General features: G+C 39.2%; 2 protein-coding genes across 3 annotated transcripts in view; one reads left to right on the forward strand and one right to left on the reverse strand.

Moving 5' to 3' along the window:
* Positions 1 to 11,330, reverse strand: part of LOC125232641 (RNA helicase aquarius) — a 111,355-nt gene extending 100,025 nt beyond the window's left edge. Inside the window, exons 1-5 of one of the 2 annotated variants that reach the window (XM_048138387.1) lie at positions 11,180 to 11,330; positions 9,446 to 9,546; positions 7,874 to 8,027; positions 4,589 to 4,799; positions 2,334 to 2,526 (exon numbers count right to left, since the gene is read on the reverse strand). In XM_048138387.1, coding sequence (XP_047994344.1) covers positions 2,334 to 2,526; positions 4,589 to 4,799; positions 7,874 to 8,027; positions 9,446 to 9,546; positions 11,180 to 11,266 — 746 coding nt within the window. In that variant the 5' untranslated portion in view covers positions 11,267 to 11,330. Of the gene's footprint in view, positions 1 to 2,333; positions 2,527 to 4,588; positions 4,800 to 7,436; positions 7,530 to 7,873; positions 8,028 to 9,445; positions 9,547 to 11,179 lie in introns of those variants that run through there. The other variant, XM_048138388.1, reaches the window with a different exon arrangement.
* Positions 11,331 to 11,676: 346 nt separating this feature from the next.
* The window catches only part of LOC125232778 (zinc finger protein 271-like), a 29,861-nt gene continuing 26,006 nt past the window's right edge, over positions 11,677 to 15,531 (forward strand). Inside the window, exons 1-6 of the mRNA XM_048138560.1 lie at positions 11,677 to 12,075; positions 12,324 to 12,507; positions 12,741 to 12,839; positions 13,238 to 13,413; positions 13,911 to 14,113; positions 14,857 to 14,998. Of these exons, the coding sequence (XP_047994517.1) occupies positions 11,677 to 12,075; positions 12,324 to 12,507; positions 12,741 to 12,839; positions 13,238 to 13,413; positions 13,911 to 14,113; positions 14,857 to 14,998 (1,203 nt within the window). The remainder of the gene's footprint in view (positions 12,076 to 12,323; positions 12,508 to 12,740; positions 12,840 to 13,237; positions 13,414 to 13,910; positions 14,114 to 14,856; positions 14,999 to 15,531) is intronic.

The following is a 15,531-nucleotide window of genomic DNA, read 5'->3' on the forward strand; positions in this document are numbered from 1 at the left end:
AACACTATCGAGCCGAATTGGACAATATTTACCACTTGGCAGTTTCGAACGGTTATGATAAATCAATCGTTGATGGCATCATCAGAAAGAAGCGAATGGTTATGGTTAACAATATGTTGTATGCGGCACGTCCTTCTGAACCGGTTAAGAGGTGTCAAGCGAGCATTACTTATGTTGGCAAAGTGTCAGAGGACATTTATAAGATTTTGAAGTCAAACGGCATTCCTGTGGCCTTTAGGACAAATAACACTTTGCACTCCAAGCTTTGTAACGGCAAAGATAGGATCGAGAAAGGGAAAAAATCTGGGGTTTATAAGTTGAGCTGTGATGTTTGTAACAAAGTGTACGTGGGCCAAACGGGCCGCAATTTCACTACTAGGTATAAGGAGCATATGGCATCATACAGGCACAACCATCCAGAGAGATCCAATTTTGCAAAGCATTTGATAGAGAGTGACCATACTGTATCAGAGAATCATTCTTTTGATGTTTTACATGTATGTGAGAAAGGGCTGCGTTTGGGGGTTCTAGAACAGTTGGAGATAATTAGGTACAACAATAGGGGGTTAATCCTTAATGAGCAGTTGAATGTTGCGTCATCGCCGTTATTACGAATTTTTCCATCTAACTTGCTTGGTAGGGGGGTGGACAAAGTATAAATATGGCCGACCATTCTGGGGACGATCAGTCAGTTGCGGGACTTCGGACCGTCAACATCAGCTCCTGAGGATGCCTCGTAGAGAGGCGAAACACGTGTCGAGTTTTGTATATTTGGTGGTGGGTTGTTATATTTATTTGCGTATTTATTTTTATTTTTGCGGTGGGAGGGTGGGAAAATTAATTGCATGTAAAAAATACGCAAGTAATTATAACAGGTTAGCACTGATTGACTTGCACGTTATCTATTCGCGGATTAGCAAAGGAAAGTTCTAGTTTACGATTAACATGGATTTCCGCAAAGTAACGCCTGATTCCATCGATTTTTTTGCGAATTTAACTAGAAGTGATATACAGGATGCTTCCTGATAACGAACCTAACTACGTGTCGAATTTAACGGAAAACAAAAAATAACACGGTGTATTTAAGATAAATGCTAAGATGAGTATACATGTTGGCGGCCTGTCGTAAGACCCGGCAGATCGTACAAATTGTTCTTCTCTCTGATGTTCATGTTTTGATGGTCATCATTCCTTTGCCCTTATCCCATTTATTTGGGGTCGGCGCAACACGTATTTCTCTTCCATACCTCTCTATCGTGCGTCATCTCATCATCTACTTGCTTGCTCACACAGTCCATGTTTTGATGGTAATCATATTGTTCACACAACATACATACGTTTACCCAAGTACTCGTAAGAAGACACATGACGTCACACACATACGTCACGGCCCCCCGCGCCGCGTACCTACATTAGACTGCACCTTACAGCCGAAGCGGCTACACATATATATTTGTATAGATTCTCAAAATACCTAAACTACTTGTATCTAGTTATTAAGTTAATTAAAAGAAAATAGTACCATGCTGGAGTTCTTCATTCTTCATAAGAAGATCTTATATTGAGGAGTACACCGAACACATATTAAAATAATACATAGGCAGGACCGATGGTGGCCTGCAAGCCATGAGAGACCTGATATCTCCTCTACCAGTTCAGTTATAAAATGTTAGTCCATTTACTCGTCCCACCACATACTTTATGTGATCAAAATGAATACACTGTCTCCGCGCACATTAGCCGTATTTGGCGGTGGGAGGGAAGTTTACCCTTATAGCTGACTAGTAGATAATGTCAGACGCTAAGTCTGCATTTGAACATTATTTCTAGAATTTTGTGCAATAAAGTTGAAATAAATAAGAGTGGAATTCCTTGCTGGCGTCTATTTTTTCGAGCATCCTTCAATTACCGAGTGACGACCGGTCTGGCTCAGTCAGTAGAGACCCTGCCTGCTGAGCCGCGGTCCCAGGTTCGAATCCCGATAAGGGCATTTATTTGTGTGATGAGCACAGATATTTGTTCCTGAGTCATGGATGTTTTCTATGTATATAAGTATGTATTTATCTATTTAAGTATGTATATCGTCGCTTAGCACCCATAGTACAAGCTTTGCTTAGTTTGGGGCTACGTTGATCTGTGTAAGGTGTCCCCCAATATTTATTTTTTATTTTATTTTAATTCAAGGGTGAGCAAGTACACGAGCTTAGAATGTATGCTAGGAACGCGCCTCTTTCATACATTTGATCGCCAGTGTCCGAGGTGTGGCTACAGTGACCATGAGCAAGCCCATTTATAATAGTATAAAAAAATTAATTTATATTTTTGGCACATACCTTACAACATTAGAATCCACGTCCCCCTCCTCAGGAATCGTCTCCAGGATATTCATGAACTTTATCATGAGTCTCTGCAGGTATCTCCTCTCCCAGTTCAGTTTGTCCAGAAGCTCCGGTTTGTCTTTCTTCTGAATCGCTTTCCAGTACTTCTTCCATTTCGGCACAGCTTTGAATTCTTGGTTTCTTCGACCTGATAAAAGATATAAAATTATGCACGTTAAACTTAACACTATGTTACAATTAGTTCTCTAGTATGTTATTTGATTTATCTGTATTTTACAGATCGATTTATAAAGACGCGACTAACGGTTAAATAGGTACAGTCAACCAATTGGAACCCTAGGCCACTGTAGAACTATGTCACAGTGACATTATAATTCAGATTGTAAGAAATCTCTTAATGCTTGTCATTTTGACATGGTTGTAGAGTGGCCTAGAGTTCCTATTGGTTGACGTACGGTCAACCAATAGGAACTCTAGGCCACTACGTAAGGCTACTGAGAATTAGAAATTAAAATTTTGAAAAAACCCCCGACTGCGACATAGTAGACCGATTTTCATGAAACATGGCTAAGAACACTCCCGACTAACTCAGCTTTCAGACAAAAAAAACTACATCTAAATCGGTTCATCCTTTCGGGGGCTACGATGCCACAGACAGACACACACACAGACAGACAGACAAACAGACAGACAGACAGACATGTCAAACTTATAACACCCCGTATTTTTTGCGTCAGGGGTTAAAAATAAAGACCCGTTGGTGTGAAGCTCCATCAAGCACTTCGTAAATTCACTCGTAAACTTTGTTAAAATCGTTTAACACTTTCGAAACCGGGCTCTACGCGGCGCTACGACATTTTCGCTACATACGGGTTTCCCCATGTAATCGGCTACGCTTCTACGAGCGGTGTGCCCGACAGTCGGGTTCTTGGTAGCGAAAGTGTTAACACACCACACCACACTTATTTAGATATTTATGTAAATAATGTGTCTTCGAATTCACGCTAATATAACTTCTCAACGAAGAGATTTCTTTTTTCTATAAAGACGCGTTTTTCTCATTTAAATGATTAATAAAAAGTACGTTAACACTACATTATCAGATCATACAGTCATTCACACGCGCCGATTTGTCAAATTAACTTTTGTTGTTGTAGTCCTAAGGCACCCCTTAGGTGTTAAGAGGTGCAAAGGGCCTTCACAAGCTCGCGCCACGCCTTCCTATCTTCAGCGACCCTCGAGGCCTCGCTCCAGCTCAAACCAGCCGCTCGTAGCTCATTTTCGACGGACCGCTTCCAAGAGTGAACAGGGCGTCCGGGGCCACTGCTTGCATTTTGCGGTTTCCAACCGAAAGCAATGCTTGCGTTATTTATTTCCCCTCTCCGACTAGTGTAACCAATCCATCTCCATTTCCGTGTCGCGATTTCCTCGTCAATGGGTGTTTGCTGGCATATACTCCACAGGTCTTGATTTCGGATAGTGTTTGGTCAGAAAACGCGAAGGATCGACCTCAGGGGCTTGTTGACGAATACTTCGAAATCTAACTTTTGACAGTATGATATTACGAATCAGAGCACGCGTCCTCGTGAATGAAACGATCTAGGTGACTAATTCGGAAAACCCACTCAATTGTCTACATGTAATGTATATATTTTGTATGAGAACCCACAAGTAGGTAATTACCGCACTTTATTCGACAGAACAAAATTCTAGTAGTACGTATTTACAACGCGACTAACCGAACACAAGTGACAGCGGTTAGTAGTTCTTACTCGGTTACTCTGATTAAGTCAATTAATATTAATAGACAGCATTACTAACCCATGGAGAAACAGATCTGGTTAATGCGCTTAAACTAACACATATTAACGATATTAATGGAGTGATACGAGTATATTTAATAATAACAATGAGTGGCAATGGTGTTTTTAAACTTTCATAGGAAATACATAATTACAATATTGTTTTATTCTATTATTGGATCAACAATTAAATTTTAGAAGCGATGGCTAAAGGTATATAGTACTAAATGTTATGACATCCGAGACTTACCTCAGACTAATACATACATATAAACACACCTACTTCCCAGAGGGGTAGGCAGAGTTCACGGATTTCCATTTGCTATGATCCTGACAAACCCTTTCGCTTCACGCACTTTCGTAACGTTCTTCATACACGCTCGTGTATGAAGCTGTAATTCCATGCTTACGAAGCAATGGTTCAAGAAGAGAAGCTTCAGGACTTACCTTCTTGTAAACTAATCCACATGCTCAAAGACACCAGCCTCTTGACCTGGTCACGGCAAAGCTGTACTTCCATGCTTCCGAAGCAATGGTTCAGGAAGAGAAGCAACGCTGTCTGTTCCCTCATATTGCGGCTTTCGTTATCTTCAGCCACACTCGCTCGGAGTACTTGTTCGAAGAAGGCCGGGAAGTGTTCGGGTTTCTTGAGAAATGCCTGGAGATTGAACGGAATATTGAAATTGATTAAATGTTCGAATGAAAGATGGCTTTCAAGCTACTCTAGCCCTTATAGGGTGGCATAGCATCAGACACGTGCGACGTGGCTGTTTGATTTCCATAATCTGTTTAGTTGAACACACATCCAGCCACGTGGCAAATATTTGGTGGAAAGGCAACTTTACTGTACAGTCAAAAACATTATTAGTATTATTTCCACAGAATTTAGATAGAACAAGTTCATATATGTATATGGCGGCCGAGCGTGTCAGATTTTGTACTGAAGTTGTTACTGGCCTGTGATTTTAAATATGTCTCAGGCCCCCTTGAGTGTTCCAATTTTTTGTGTTGTTGCAATTAAATATCACGTAACGAGGCATTTATAATGTTTTGCTGACTTCAAATTACAAAAACCGGCCAAGAGCGTGTCGGGCCACGCTCAGTGTAGGGTTCCGTAGTTTTCAGTATTTTTCTCAAAAACTACTGAACCTATCAAGTTCAAAACAATTTTCCTAGAAAGTCTTTATAAAGTTCTACTTTTGTGATTTTTTTCATATTTTTTAAACATATGGTTCAAAAGTTAGAGGGGGGGGACGCACTTTTTTTCCTTTAGGAGCGATTATTTCCGAAAATATTAATATTATCAAAAAACGATCTTAGTAAACCCTTATTCATTTTTAAATACCTATCCAACAATATATCACATATTGGGGTTGGAATGAAAAAAAATATCAGCCCCCACTTTACATGTAGGGGGGGTACCCTAATAAAACATTTTTTTCCATTTTTTATTTTTGCACTTTGTTGGCGTGATTGATATACATATTGGTACCAAATTCCAGCTTTCTAGTGCTAACGGTTACTGAGATTATCCGCGGACGGACGGACGGACGGACGGACGGACGGACAGACAGACATGGCGAAACTATAAGGGTTCCTAGTTGACTACGGAACCCTAAAAATTGACGCCCGAAAGCTGCAAGAGACGGACCATTCAATGGATTAATTTTACCGAGTTCATTTGACACGCTAAGTAGATAAGTTTGATTATTTCACAAGTAGCGTATATAATTAAAGTTACTGTCTAATCGTATGCTTGTCAATGATTGTAACAGTCTGTTCAGTGTTAATTGAGATTAATTAATGTTACAATTGCCAATTATGATTCGGGGTAAAATGGTGTGGTTTCCCTAAATGGTTTTTTTTTCACATGTGAGGGCCGATGTGTGGCCAATACAAACATACTTCAACTTGTCATTGCAACTGCATGCAGGACCGTTTGGTAAAGCAGGATGTAATATCAGCTGCAAAAGCGCATGGCGAATTTATCAATGAATTCATTCATAATTTCTCCATGCACTTTTGCTGCTGATAGTACATGATCGACTGTATATTAACTAACAATAAAACCGGCCAAGAGCGTGTCGGGCCACGCTCAGTGTAGGGTTCCGTAGTTTTCCGTATTTTTCTCAAAAACTACTGAACCTATCAAGTTCAAAATAATTTTCCTAGAAAGTTTTTATAAAGATCTACTATTTTGATGTTTTTCATATTTTTTGAATATAGGGTTCAAAAGTTAGAGGGGGGGGGACGCACTTTTTTTTCCTTTAGAAGCGATTATTTCCGAAAATATTAAAAAATCAGCCCCCACTTTACATGTAGGGGGGGTACACTAATAAAACATTTTTTTCCATTTTTTATTTTTGCACTTTATTGGCGTGATTGATATGCATATTGGTACCAAATTTCAGCTTTGTAGTGCTTACGGTTACTGAGATTATCCGCGGACGGACGGACGGACGGACGGACGGACGGACGGACGGACGGACGGACGGACAGACAGACATGGCGAAACTATAAGGGTTCCTAGTTGACTACGGAACCCTAAAAATGTGCCTTTTCCCAGGTTGTAGCATCGGCCCTTGGCATCTACTCATTGGATCAGTTTTTTTAGGGTTCCGTAGTCAACTAGGAACCCTTATAGTTTCGCCATGTCTGTCTGTCCGTCTGTCCGTCCGTCCGTCCGTCCGTCCGTCCGTCCGTCCGCGGATAATCTCAGTAACCGTAAGCACTAGAAAGCTGAAATTTGGTACCAATATGTATATCAATCACGCCAACAAAGTGCAAAAATAAAAAATGGAAAAAAATGTTTTATTGGGGTATCCCCCCTACATGTAAAGTGGGGGCTGATTTTTTTTTTCATTCCAACCCCAACGTGTGATATATTGTTGGATAGGTATTCAAAAATGAATAATGGTTTACTAAGATCGTTTTTTGATAATATCAATATTTTCGGAATTAACCGCTTCTAAAGGAAAAAAAGGTGCGTCCCCCCCCCTCTAACTTTTGAACCATATGTTTAAAAAATATGAAAAAAATCACAAAAGTAGAACTTTATAAAGACTTTCTAGGAAAATTGTTTTGAACTTGATAGGTTCAGTAGTTTTTGAGAAAAATACGGAAAACTACGGAACCTTACACTGAGCGTGGCCCGACACGCTCTTGGCCGGTTTTTTTTTTAAATCTCAACGATTTTGACTGGCATTTTTCCGAATTTGTACACTATGGAGGTATTATGACATTTCATCATAATACACCGCGAGAAACTATCAGTAACGTAAGGATATAGACTCACCTGCCAGGCCGGCACTCGTTCTCGAAACTTCTCGTTGATCATGACTATGATAGACATCATGTGTGCTTGCGACGCGCCGGCGCGGTAGGTACTGAAGCCACAGGTAACACTCCAGTAGGCCTAGCACATGATTGCCGCGAGAGTATGCCGCCGCGAGATAGATGACACGTCTTCTTCTAACTGTATTAATGACATAAGGACGGGTAGCCTATCTCGCGGCGACATACTCTCGTGACAATCATGTGCTAACCATGCAGGTATATACGCCGGACGGAAAAACTGAATGCAATATGTTATACATTTCTCCATACAAACGCTCTCGCCTGTTTCCTCTCTGTTTTTGAAGCTAGAGGTTTTTTCAACACAGACTTTTATAGAGAGAACTCATGATACCTACAACACTAGAAACTGTCAGTAACGTAAGGATATAGACTCACCTGCCAGGCCGGCACTCGTTCTCGAAACTTCTCGTTGATCATGACTATGATAGACATCATGTGTGCTTGCGACGCGCCGGCGCGGTACTGAGGCCACAAGTAACACTCCAGGTATTGAGAGAACTCGAGCATCATGATACGCCGGACGGAAAAACTGAATGTACAAACAATATGTTAATGGTTGCATAGGAAATATGTTTGGGGAATGAAATGAAGTTTTGTTACGCTTGAGTTTTACTATGCTGTTTGCTACTAAGTGAAAAGGAAAGAATACTTTTTTGCCTACTTTAGTATCCCACTGCTGGACAAGGGTAGGACAAGGGTTTAATGGGTAACATGTATGCATGATTACTATGCTCGTAATAATGGAAAATTGGACTGGAATGTAAGAGTACTTTCATGTATGTTTTCTATGTATATAAGTATGTATTTATGTATGTATATCGTCGCTAAGCACCCATATTACAAGCTTTGTTTAGTTTGGGGCTAAGTTGATCTGTGTAAGGTGTCCCCAATATTTATTTATTTATTATTTATACTTGATATTTTGTACAATAAGAAATAAAGATTGAATGGTCATGTTTGGAGCAGATTCTAGCACTAATGAAAAGTTTTTCAGCACAGATGGTGCTTTTTGCCGGCGCTAGTTCTCAAAGTAGTACATTTCTTGTTAAGTCTAAACTTAAAAGGGCTCTATGTACTGGAAAACGTCGCACGATACACGTGGGAAGAAGAAGTTCGTAACTCTTTTCGATTTAAAACACTCATTTCAGTTCAAAGGCCCTAAGAGCATGGGATGCGCTTTGTATGATTTAATAATCAATTCTCCATTTACAATCGGAAATAAGTTGAATGTGTGTAGTTACAAATATGCAAATATAACTGTATTTTTTAAATTTTAAATATACTAGCTTTTGCCCGCAGCTTCACTCGCGTTATATTCGAAAATTGCGGAATGCTCCATACAAACTTCCACCCCCCATTTTAGGTATGTGGGGGGTTAGAAAGAGACAAAAAGTAGCTTATGTCACTCTCCATCCTTTCAACTATCTCCACAAAAAAAATCACGTCAATTCGTCGCTCCGTTTTGCCGTGAAAGACGGACAAACAAACAGACACACACACTTTCCCATTTATAATATTAGTATGGATTCTTTATTTATTAAATAATAAATCATATAACTAAATATGTATTATTTACTGTAGAAATAAACCTATTCTAATATTCAGCAGAGTTTGAAAGTGTTGTACCAATATTTTATTCAAATCATAAACACATTTTCCATAAAACCTAATTATAGAAAATCCATTACTAAATTAAATTACCATATTTTTAATACAGCATAGAAATTTAAAATTATATTTCTATATTTATTTTAAGCATTGCACACAAATATTTACCATCATACTCAAACTGCTACTAAAACTGGCAAATTTGAAAAAATAAAAAGGTCACTGCACTATCTATGGGGCTATTGACCCCAAGCATTTATTCATTTGTTAAAATCAGTGAGGCTCAGTCCAGTTTGGGATTTTGAAAGTGAAACTTTGTGTGTGATAAATGTGACTTACTTTGAGCCAAGGATCTCTGCTTGGTAGATTGACTCCACAATAGCGGCATCATAGGGTAAGTGGGTTTCCTCGGTCTGTGGGGACCAGTACTGGTTTGCAAGCTGGAAGCAACCATGGTGATTAGTTATGCAATTCAGGGTGGAATGTTACATAGATTTGGGTGACACCAGTTGGCTTTGTTTGGATTGTGTTAGCCATGGTTTAATTAATTATAAAATCCCTGTAGCTGTGCTTTGAAATGCATTCAGTGCAGTTAAATTTGTCATGTTAGTTGGATGCATGGACTTATTGGTACAGTCACCGGCAATATCATCATACAAAAAGAAGGCTGCATAAATATCTGACACTCTCTTATCGCTATAAATAAATAAATATTGGGGACACCTCACACAGATCAACTTAGCCCCAAACTAAGCAAAGCTTGTACTATGGGTGCTAAGCGTTGGTATACATACTTAAATAGATAAATACATACTTATATACTTAGAAAATATCCATGACTCAGGAATAAATATCTGTGCTCATCACACAAATAAATGCCCTTACCGGGATTCGAACCCAGGACTGCGGCTTAGCAGGCAGGGTCACTACCAACTGAACCAGACCAGTCGTCATTAGAGATAAGATTGTGTCGGATATATTTGCGATCTTCTTTTTGTGCAATATTATTGCCGGTGACAGTACCATACTTTTATAGAACTTTAATCTCACTTGAAACTATGAAACCTAGATCAGGTTTTTTTTTATTGTAAATGGGCTTACTCTTGGCCACAGACTAGCCAAAGGTAACAGCATAATTACTACAGTACTTGCACAATCAAATAAAAAGTTGATACTGTTTCTAGCTTAACTTTATTTTATTCACAATAACCCAGAGTATAACAACAACCAAGATAAGCTTGTACTTCAGAGTATCAGACCACTACTAAACTAGGCAGTCAGATTAATTGGACTAGCATTTAACTAGGCAGTTAGATTAAAACAACAATGTTGTCTAATTGGCTTGTTTTCATTATATTTAAACCTAACAACTCTGTAGACAACAACAGCAGTATTAATTGATTTTGCTGGTTGAAATACATGACCAATAGTTCCTGGAAAGTTGTACACATTCTATTGAAAATAATAATATAGTGGCAATGGATGTAACTTACTGAATGACTAAAGGTCTTTGTCATTCCGAGCATCAATTAGTTTTCTTTTCATTTTAGTAAAATCATATGATTTCAATATAAAAATACCCATAGTTATAGAAATTCCTAGGATCTCATGAAGGTTCTTAGGGTTCGATTTCCGATTGATGCCGTACACTGAATGCAGTGTACGGACTGTACGGGTTCTACACTCATGGTCTTGCAATACATCATAAAGATTTTAGAAAAAATCAAATAAAAACTGGCAAGCAAGGCCATGGAAATGTATATTTACTAAACATTTATACATCCTGGTTGGAAACTGGTCGATCTACCTTCCAAAGAGATACTTCATGAAAGCAAATAACATGGTGCTTAAGTGTTTTAACGCTATTTTAATGCAAAAACATGCGCCGATATGTAGTTTATAACCTATGACAAGATGAACCTATTTAAGCTGACAGTTATTATATTCAATATTTTACAGCTTCTCTAGACTAAAAAGTTATTTTAAAGCTTTTTGTATTTAATAGGAGGCGTATATCGATAAATGGTATCAAATATTGCGAAATAACAATCATAACCTAACTTTTATACGTACCTGAGTTATACGGTCAGCGTTTATTTGGGAAAGCGTTGGTAAAGGGATTTTCGGTTTCTCCGAAGAAGATGCGACCTCGGCCTTCATCTTTTCGGATTATAAAATCACTATAAACTGTAATTATGATGGAAAATAATCATTCACTAACATCAACAATAACAAGCGAACGTCAATGTCAAACTCAACAGTCAGGGGAGTTTTTCAAATTTGGTTAAATATAAGCACATGTGTGCTTGCCGCGTATGTTGCCTGCACCAACTGTGCACACGGTGCACGGCACATGTAGTTGAAATTAATAAAATAATACTACTCGCACCTGCAATAGCCTCAAAAAGCCATACAATATATGTACGATCTTTGGATGTGTAATCCGTGTCTTATTATTACATGTAATTTGCTGTGTGCAAGCTCCAGGGTATAACAACTTTTGATAATGTAAAGGAACTGCAAATGATATCATTATGCAATATTAGCCAAGTTTGACTCCTATCTAAGATATGATATCCTCTCTACAGTTGCTGAGGATGATGTTCGACCCGCCGGATTTCCCCTACAAGGAATTATCCGACACACTACGAGACCACTACGACGCTGACTATCTTCTTTTCAACTCTGATGCAGTAACAACAGATTCAACCAACATCAATAAAGATCTAGCCGATGTTGCTGATCAAATTCTTACGAATGTTGGCAACCAGATCGTCTTTGATTCTGCTAAAAACTTAAATGAAGGAGAATCATCTTTTCTGACTGGTACCACGAACATTGAGCAAAATACAGAACTATTTATAGTTCAGTCGGATAATTTACTTAATAACTTTGAACCTACTTTGCTTGATGATAATACTGTGAATCAATTCCTATTGCCACTTCAGGTTTCAGCGAACGGTGACAAGGTAATTACTTAACTAATTATTCTCCATAAGAAGGTACCTATATTTCTTGATTTACTGAACTAAAACAATAATATAAGAAAAATATGTTAGGTAACAGAAGACTCGTAAAATATATGGCCTTAAACATTCTATAACTCTTTCCACTCAGACGCACATGTAAACTTAAAAAAAAATTGCTAAGTAGTTGAAGCGCCTACCAAAAAATACTTAGCAATCACATTCACTAAACTTTGCTAATATTTTTTCAGGACACTGAAGACATTGGACCCGATTTGTTAGCGCTACATTCCTGCGTCATATGCCATGAGATATTTACTACGGACTCCGATCTTTTAGACCATACAATTTCATTCCATACCTCCGAGTCGGCCTTGGAGGCAATTCCTGATAGTTCAGCAGCAGACGCTATCGATCTGCAACCCAAGTTACAAGGTAGATGGAGGTGGAGTTATTGTGAAGACTACTCATCTTCCACATAAAAAACTATGACACATTGATTATTATAGACTCTGACCACGCTAACTTTGCACAAAAATAGCAGTAATATGCATACGATATAAGCTCTTCAAATTAAACTTTAAACAGAATTAAAGTAACTTCATGAAATCGTGTTCCAAGATGGGTCCAAGTCATCATCAGTGTTAACAAAACATTTTATTTTTCAGACATAAGCCATCCAAGCGACATAGACTTTGAATCCTACTGGCTTGTTTGCGGCGTTTGTGAACGTGTTTTATCTACAGCTTTAGAAACAGAACCTACTGGTAAGACCCTTGTTAAAATTAGGACGAATTTTCAAACTTTGCAAAAATATGAGTTTATCTATCCAATTCTACACCCTTAGTGCGTTTTCACATTATCCGATCCGATATCGGATGTTGGAAGGATTTCAAAGGCAAGAATCAAAGAAGACGGCTTAAATATATGGATATCGGTCCTACATCCAATATCGGATCGGATAATGTGAAAACGGACTTATTTATCGTTAATCAAAAATATGGCATCATAGCATCTTAATCTAGCGTAATTAGTATCATATTTTATGAGTAAATTTTGACGACGTATATTTTGTACTTGACTGTAAATATCAAACTTAACTTTCAATTCCATTGAATTTTTTACGAGAGTTAAACTATTTTTACTGACTGAATCTACTTTACAGAACAACTATGCTGCACCACAAGCGATGGCAAGACCAGCGTGTCCCCTCGGAAGCTGCTCACCATGTATGTCTGCGACTTCTGCAATGGTCTGTTCGCTGATGCCGATGCGTTGGACAGACACCGGCTGACTTGCTTTGTTCCTGACCAGAGTCAGAGCTTCTATCCAATAGCAGAGGTAAGGTTTGGCTCTATTTATTATAGAAACTTACAGAAATATTAAGTAGGGTCCAGCTCGCACATATCATCGGCAACGTCTTTAACGTTGTTAGTACCTAAATGAATGCACCTCTTATTACAGTCTGACAACAAGAGTAGAAAAGAATTTAAAAGTGGCGACATGGTAGTGTCGTCCCATTTTCTCACTTGATTTGAAAGGGATGACATTATAACGTGACCACTTTTTAATTTCTACTCTTTTTTTGCCAGACTGTAACATACGCAATTACGCATACAAGTCCAGGCGCAGTGTGAAAGAGCCAACATAAGTAATCAAACTTTTTCAACATAGCCTTCATTCATGTTGTCTCTGCCTAGTCGCTAGCTTTGAAAGACGTGTCATCGACTCATCTCTACATATACTGTGCATTTAATTAAATCAAACTATAAAATACTTACCAATATAATAGATACAAATAAAATGCTTAATTTTCTCTTATTTTCCAATGCCTCTAGAACTCAAGCGCGACCACAAACGACCAGCTATGCTGCGCTTGCGACACTTGCGGCAAGCGCTTCTCAACCATCGAGGAGCTGAAGATGCACACCATAGGATGCCTTCAAGTTGTAAATAAGAGAGATAGACGGTCTTACAGCAATGCAACCAGTAGCAAGATGTGGAACTGTGGGTCTTGTAATCAGCTGTTTGCCACTGCAAGGTAAAACATAACATTTAAATTGCAGTCACAATATGATCATGTCTAATGTTTTATCATCATATCAGCCCTTTATCACCAACTGCTGACCACGGGCACCTTTTCTGGTACGCCGCCTCTCCCGGTCTTAAGCTAGTCTCATTCAGTTGTGACTCCCAATTTTCCGGATGTCGTTCACCCAAAGAAGCCAAGCCAAGTGCGTCTGATTTGGCTTTCGTATCAATTGAGCAGCTGTGAAAAGCTAGTGAGATGTAAGTCCGAGAATTCCGAGATTTGAGTTGGTATCATCCGTTGGCTCGTTGTGTCCCAGAGACTAGCCCAGGGTACGCAGCCAAATGCACAAACACTCACGACAATATCGATATTGTAGCTACGTAGGTAGCTATCTCTTTCGCTCTTCTTACGCGAGAGGGTTCGCGACGGCGTTTCGATCGGCATCTGGCGTCAACAATTGCCATTCGGTTAGGTCGGCAGGGCCGAGATAAGGCCTATGCTCAGCAGTGGGCGTAACAGCTGAAATGATGATGATGATGAGCTTCCTTCTTAACGGCGTGTATTGTATTATGACTGTTCACGGATATGAAGACTACAAGACAAAGATTAAGAGCCATCATCAAACCATCTGTCATCGTTAAAGCGTCCGTTAAATTTTATTGTATGGCAATATAGACGTCTGCTGCGTGACCATGATGTATCTGTCAGATTTGGTTGATGCAACTGGCCCTAAATATTATATCTTATTTCAGGGAGCTCTACCGTCACAAGAGAGGGGAAGACCGACCGTCAGGCGCGCCTCTAATGGCGTACGTGTGTGAGGAGTGCGACAAGGTCCTCGGCAGTATGTGTGCTCTTCACACCCACAAAAAGATGCATAAGGTGTCCAAGCCGGTATGATTCTATTCATTATTATCATCGGGATTTGCCATAGCAGTCTTTCAGGCAGTTGACCAAGAAAATCCGGTCAGATTGGTTGAACATGGAATGCTCCAGGGCTATAAGGCAGGCTTATTCCATAAAAAAGTCTACTCTGTCGAGGATGTGATGCCCTTAGGGACACTTGCACCAACGAAAATGGAGGGTTAACCCTCGGTTTAACCCACCACTTTATACGGAATTTGACAGATGACAGCCCCCTAACCTAACCCTGAGTTAAGTAGTTGGTGCAAGTGGGCCTTAGATGTTATTTCAATAACCTGTGAAATTCTGTAACAAACGCCACTAAATTGAAAGTCAATCCTGCAGCGCTGGAATGCCCTCAATGGCTCTGTTTAGCAGCAGGTTGTCAAAAATAATATTTAGGTAGGTATCCTTTCAGAATTTAGTCGTTTCTGGGCCACAATATTGTAAGAATGTAAAAATTGTTGCAAAGAAGACATAGCCATGCACTCGGAATAAAAAAAACCCATACGCTTGCGAAGTAT

This window comes from Leguminivora glycinivorella, chromosome 13, assembly GCF_023078275.1.
Source record: "Leguminivora glycinivorella isolate SPB_JAAS2020 chromosome 13, LegGlyc_1.1, whole genome shotgun sequence".
NCBI classification, from domain to species: Eukaryota; Metazoa; Arthropoda; class Insecta; order Lepidoptera; family Tortricidae; genus Leguminivora; species Leguminivora glycinivorella.